The following is a 5,695-nucleotide window of genomic DNA, read 5'->3' as shown; positions in this document are numbered from 1 at the left end:
TTAAAATCTGCTAATTTTTACAGTTGAATTAGTCTCCATTCTATAAGCAATCCATAAATTAATTTTAATTTGCAATCTACAATATTATATAATATTTACCGCATTATATGATATTTATAAAAATAGTTAATTAAATTAATTAATTTACTTAAAATGCCAGGGAAAAAGATAAGCTTTAAAGAAATTTTTTTTAATTAGTCATCATTATAGTAAATAAATGGGAATTTTTTTTAATTATAATATATAAAAATTTCCATGACGCTGCAAAAGGTGTAAATCAAAGCCTATGAACCTGACAAGTCAAAAAGAACCCATTAGCAGCGAAGAGCGACAAAACGAAAAATATGACTGAACGGATGTTGTGCGTTTTCACTATATTCGGATAATAAATTGTCCCGTCAGAAAATCAGTGAGTACAACAGATCCACCTGCACTGGACGTCATGACACATTTCACTGTTCAATTATTTGATATCATTTGTCACTGAAATGAAGCTCAGCAACCTTCTCACAGTTTACCACCTTTTGTTCATGGCAGTAAGTAATTTTCATATCATTTTTTCTTTCCATACACAGAGATTTACCAAAAAAATTTAGTTTTTAATCATTGAGGAAGCATCAGCTACAAACAAAACACTTACTTCCAATCGAAATCAATTGAAAAGTAATCAATTTACTCATTTAAGTCTAATTTGTGAGGTAAATAATACGATTTCTCATATTTTGAAGATAACCAAAGTCGCAAAGCAGAAAGGAGAGCCACGATAATTAAGTGTTGCGGCGCAACATCATGCATGCATTTTCGGCATGTCAGTAAGAGAAGCACGTTGTTAACCGGAAATAAAACTGTCACAGTTGTCCCTAAAATATTGGTAATTTACAATCAGTACTTGCACCAGCACTTATATAGCCAATATATTTTTGTTGCTTTGAAAACCCTTAATTCAATATGATGAGAAAATTTCATTTAAAAATTATATTCTATATGAAATTTATATCTTGGTCAAGAAAAGTGATATTTCTGAACTGAAGAAAAAATACGGTAAAATAAAAACGAATTTGGGTATTTTAGAAACACCTAATGTGGGCCTTTAAACGCATGGGCGGATAATTATACACGGGGCCGGAAAAGTGAGTGGTTTTATGTTTAGGAACGTCGGAAAATCGCTTTTAATTTGTTGGATTTTTTTCTACAAAGACATTTTGAACAAAAAAAAGTGTAAAATTACCAATTTTAACCTATTGTTTCAAAAATTTTTGAAATAAATTATTCAATTTTGAATAAATTTTTTAATAAAATCCAAGAGTCGGAAATGTATTCTCATATTCAACAGAGGAAGTAAAAATGGGTCAAAATTCACACTGCCAAAATTCAAAAGCTTAAAAATCATGATTAAATTGTTGAAGTAAATTTTAGTCAACGGAGGAATTTACAAGTGAATCAACAAGCGCCAATACAGGGGAAGTCATGAATGAAAATCCTCAAGATTCAAGCCCCGAGGAAAATTCTAATGAGCCAACAAAGAAAACTGAAAGGCAAGAGTCTGTATTTTAGTGTTTATCACACACACAAAATAACAAATTTACCTCTTCTTCTTCTACCACTAGCACCAGCATCTCAAGAGCCCCGAACTTTGAGGTACAAAGATGAATATTTATGATTTACTTTTTATCAATGATAGAAAATTTTGTAGCCAGAAGTATTTCACAAGTGTCTGGCCTCCGTTGGCTCGGATGTAAGATTAAAGTTTTTTCTTTGTATAAATTCTATATAATAATTTACATTCTAGACCAATCTTTTTAATCCTGATAAAACTTTGAAAGGTTTTTATTTTTTCGTTACTATATGTAAATTAATAATTTTGTGTTCAAATTTTTGAAGACGTGGAAAATTATGGATCTTGGGTAGAATCGTGTGGCCAGCAGTTTCTATTTGGCAAAAAATTTGTAATCCTTGCTGCTTTTGTTTGTATTCATAAAAGAGTAATTAAAAATTTTTTATTTAAGGTTACGTGGTATGAAAATATGGTTCAATGCAGTAAAATTGGAATGGAACCTCTTGCTTTTGAAGACAACAGAAAGATGAAATGCTTCAAAAATTTAAGTAGTCGCACAAACTAAAAAATAATACAAAAATGAAAATGTGAAAATAGCTATCGGGTGGAGATACAACTCATTGTTCTGGACGTCCGGACGGAGAACTGGAGAAACTCGCGAGTTTTCGTGGTGCTCAAAGCATGGAAATTTGCTTGTGGACGGTTTAAAACAGTTGTGGGCACCAGGACAGCCAGACTTTGCCAGAAACGAGCACTGCCTTCACCTTAAAATGGACAAAGCAAACGCGACTTATCAAATCTGGGAAAAATCTTGTAACAACTCGTATATATTGGCATGCCAGGTCAGATTAAGATAAAAATAATAGAGTGCAAAAATCTGATTCAAATTTCAGGGGTCAACAACTCCTGCTCCGGCGTGTTCGTCTCCGATCTGCCCTAATTATACTTGCACTAAAAATGTTAGATTCTGTAAAAAAAAATTTGTTATTACATGAAAATAATTTCTACTTTTGTTTCTTCACAGCAATTGTTCTTTGCAAATTCATCAAAGGGGTATTATTTAAAAGGTTAATAAGATCCTAATTTTTGCTTAAAATATGATGTTAGTATTATGATTTTTTTTTTATGTTCCAATAATAAACTGAAGAGTTTTTCAAGAATTGACAAACTAGTAGAAACTTTACTACTCCAAACTAATTTATTTAAAGAATTTGATTTCAGGAATATTTGTTAATACTTGAAATATAAAATTGAAGAAAATCGTACATAATTGAATAAAGAAAAATTCAATATTTTTTAGATCCGAATTTGCATGGGAACTGGTTTAAAACTAAAGGACGCGTGTTCATGTTCAGTTTCGCTAATAGAACGGTGAGCTTTTTTTCTGTTTTCTCCTACATTAACAAACAAAACGCATTTCAGTTCCGCAGTGCTCTTCAAAGTTGCTGCGAATTAGGGATGTCTTTGCTAAGTCTTGAGTACGACTATAAATACCTCTCTTTGCAAGCAGCAATCCAAGGTTGTTCTTTAATATTTACAACAAAATTTATTTAAAGTTTCTGCTTCAGAAAATGTGACACAGAAAGGTATATTTTGGACATCTGGCTCTGACCGGGGTTGCGAGTCCAGTTTCGGATACTGCTCGGCAAAACGTCTTTTGAGAAAAGAGGCCGTTTGGGCTCGTGGTCAACCGGACAATGCGAAAGGAAACGAAAATTCTTTGGCCGTTTTCGTAAATGAAACGCACGCTCTGTTGTTTGATTTTAACGAACAGAGAACCTTTAGATACATTTGCGAGGTAGAATTTATAATATTTATTTGCTTCATTATATTGATATTTTTAAGGCAAGAGATTCCTCTCTTTCAAATAATAACACAGCATCTGGAGGAATTGCAATTCAAAACGAATGTGCCGCTGTTTACAACGTCTCAGACGGTTAAATTTTAACTTAAATTTAGCAACATTTAGAGAAATTCCAATCCTTTTTATAGCGGAAATCAACACTCTTCTGTCCAAACCACAGATCGACACAAGAATTAAGGTCACTTTACAGCAATTTTTAAATTTATTGTTAAATTACTTTGCAGTGTTTCATGAAATGTCTTGGCGAGAACACTGGTCTAGTAAGCCAATAAGATTTTTAATTTTACTAAACTTAGATTTTAATCCTTTAAAAAATTATCAATTATTGAGGACGAAATTTTCAGATTGTGAATGGAAAGATAATTGAAAGTGAGATTATGGTGGTTGTTGAAAAAGAGTCTGGAAGTGAGGACAAAATGAAGAAGAACTTTTTACTTATGGACGAGTGCTCAAATTCAACCAGTATACAGAAAGTTTATTAAGAAAAGTAAAGATGACTCATCACTTTTAATCAGAGGGGATGGACGAATGTGATCAGGCAGCCCAGTTAATCCAGTGCACAAATGAAAAAGCGCCAGACGTTGTCAGTGGTGTGGTCAACAATATTGTTGAATCTATTCCAGCAGTTGTAATATTAGTTTAATATTTAGCTTAATCCAAACAAAAAAATAATAATTTTTTCCCCAGAAAAAGTCATCAGCCTTGTTCCCAACTGCTATTTGCCCACCCCCAGTCAAGTGCACCATCAATGTAAATTAAATTTTAAAATTCTTTAAAAATATTTTCATTTTACGTTTATCATTTTAAAGGTTACTGCAAAACAGGAGTTTGACGCAACAATAAGTATATGCAATATTCAAAAGTTGTAAAGCATGAGGATTCCAAACCTTTCCAGAATTTTAGTTGTTGAACACGGAAAACCAAGATTTTTTTTTCTAATTGAACGTCCTAGAAAACCCGCAAATTTCTAGAAATGTCAATACATAAAACTATTTTTTTTACTTTTTTGGAAAAATATATCTGGTGATCTTAAAATATGGATAAGATCTCATGATCCTTGCTTACCCATTGTACCATTCGAAATTTCTTGAAATTCGGGACAAAATAGAATTTATTTTTAAAAATTCTTTTTCAAATAAACTGAACCTAGCTTATTTTAAATAGTCGATTCTACAATTTCAACTGGTTGGGTTCGTTTTGGTTGCAATAAAAAATGGTTGCAACAAAATGAAAATGTAATTCCGCAAAATCTAGCCAATAAAATTTTTTCTATTCTAAAATTTCCAATTTCCCAGTTGGATCAACTTGGCGCTTATCAAAGTTGTTGCCAAATTGGGTTGAAACTGGCGTCGATCGAGGCCGAGGCAGAAGTTCAATGTCTTCGCGACTCACTCTACAGTACAAATCTTTTATAAAAAAATCTCTATAAATTAAAGAGAAAAAATAGATTCTGCTTTGACTTGGGTTGCTGGTTCTTCAGACTCGAGCCCGCTCAATCCCCGATGGTGCACCTCGCAATCCCAAGGACCAATTTTGAAATACTGGTTTGCCTTAGCTTTTGATCCAGCTTTGCCACAACTGTCTGGATTCGTCGTGTCATTAGCGTTAAAATCAATCAAAGCAGAAGACCCAACTGCTCGACATTGGTCCCTCTGTGTGTAATTTAATTATTGAAATGAAAAAACTTCTAATCAAACAGTAATAATTAAAATTAATTTAACAAACTTGAACAAAATCGTGAGAGAAAATAGTTATCACTTGGAAAGTTATGATTAGTGATTCTTTTAAATATTATTCCATGCAACAATGAATTGAGAGAAAAAATTAATTTGAATAACATGAGTTGCAAATAAAAATTTAAATAAATTTTTAATTTTAAATACATTTAAATGCAAAAAAAACTGACAGTTTAAACTTTTGTGATTGCCGATAGAAGAAAATTTGAGCTTTTGCAAAGTTGCACCATTTTATGTTCAATAATTTTCTACTTACTATATTAAAACACATCGTGTAAGTGCTGTTTTTTATTTAAAAAAAATATACCTCTAAAAACGTTTCAATTTAAATTAATTTGTAAATTTATTCTATTTTTATATTATCTTCTTTTCTGGTATTGTTAGCAAAACTAACAATAAATAACAATAGTTATTAATATTTTAAATTATTCTTGATATATGACCAATAATAATGAGAAAGGTCTTCAAAATTATCAATTTCCAACACAAATATTCAATAAATATGCTAAAAAAAATTTCAAAAAAATTTCAAATTGGTGT

At 31.4% G+C, this 5,695-nt stretch overlaps 1 protein-coding gene across 2 annotated transcripts; it reads left to right on the top strand.

The window, feature by feature from the left end:
* The first annotated feature begins 417 nt into the window (after positions 1 to 417).
* LOC132192570 (uncharacterized) lies at positions 418 to 5,433 on the top strand. Of its 2 annotated transcripts, none has more exons than XM_059612589.1 (25): positions 418 to 536; positions 597 to 663; positions 729 to 871; positions 1,417 to 1,535; positions 1,608 to 1,638; positions 1,694 to 1,735; positions 1,790 to 1,823; positions 1,882 to 1,946; positions 2,007 to 2,103; positions 2,153 to 2,397; positions 2,449 to 2,514; positions 2,580 to 2,622; positions 2,856 to 2,926; positions 2,978 to 3,074; positions 3,124 to 3,353; positions 3,401 to 3,491; positions 3,548 to 3,597; positions 3,644 to 3,679; positions 3,764 to 3,881; positions 3,935 to 4,047; positions 4,107 to 4,169; positions 4,229 to 4,262; positions 4,584 to 4,654; positions 4,715 to 4,817; positions 4,867 to 5,433. In XM_059612589.1, exons 1-25 carry the CDS (start codon positions 489 to 491, stop codon positions 5,079 to 5,081), a joined length of 2,292 nt encoding a protein of 763 aa, XP_059468572.1. In that variant the 5' UTR covers positions 418 to 488; the 3' UTR covers positions 5,082 to 5,433. The 2 variants fall into 2 exon arrangements, with proteins under 2 accessions (XP_059468572.1, XP_059468571.1); XM_059612588.1 differs by having other exon boundaries at positions 1,417 to 1,541.
* The last annotated feature ends 262 nt before the right edge of the window (positions 5,434 to 5,695 follow it).

The sequence above is a fragment of the Neocloeon triangulifer genome, unplaced genomic scaffold (assembly GCF_031216515.1).
Source record: "Neocloeon triangulifer isolate White Clay Creek 2 clone unplaced genomic scaffold, ASM3121651v1 ptg000003l, whole genome shotgun sequence".
Lineage (NCBI taxonomy): Eukaryota > Metazoa > Arthropoda > Insecta > Ephemeroptera > Baetidae > Neocloeon > Neocloeon triangulifer.
The sequence above is the reverse complement of the archived record's forward strand: the minus strand, read 5'-3'. Positions and strand labels throughout refer to the sequence as shown.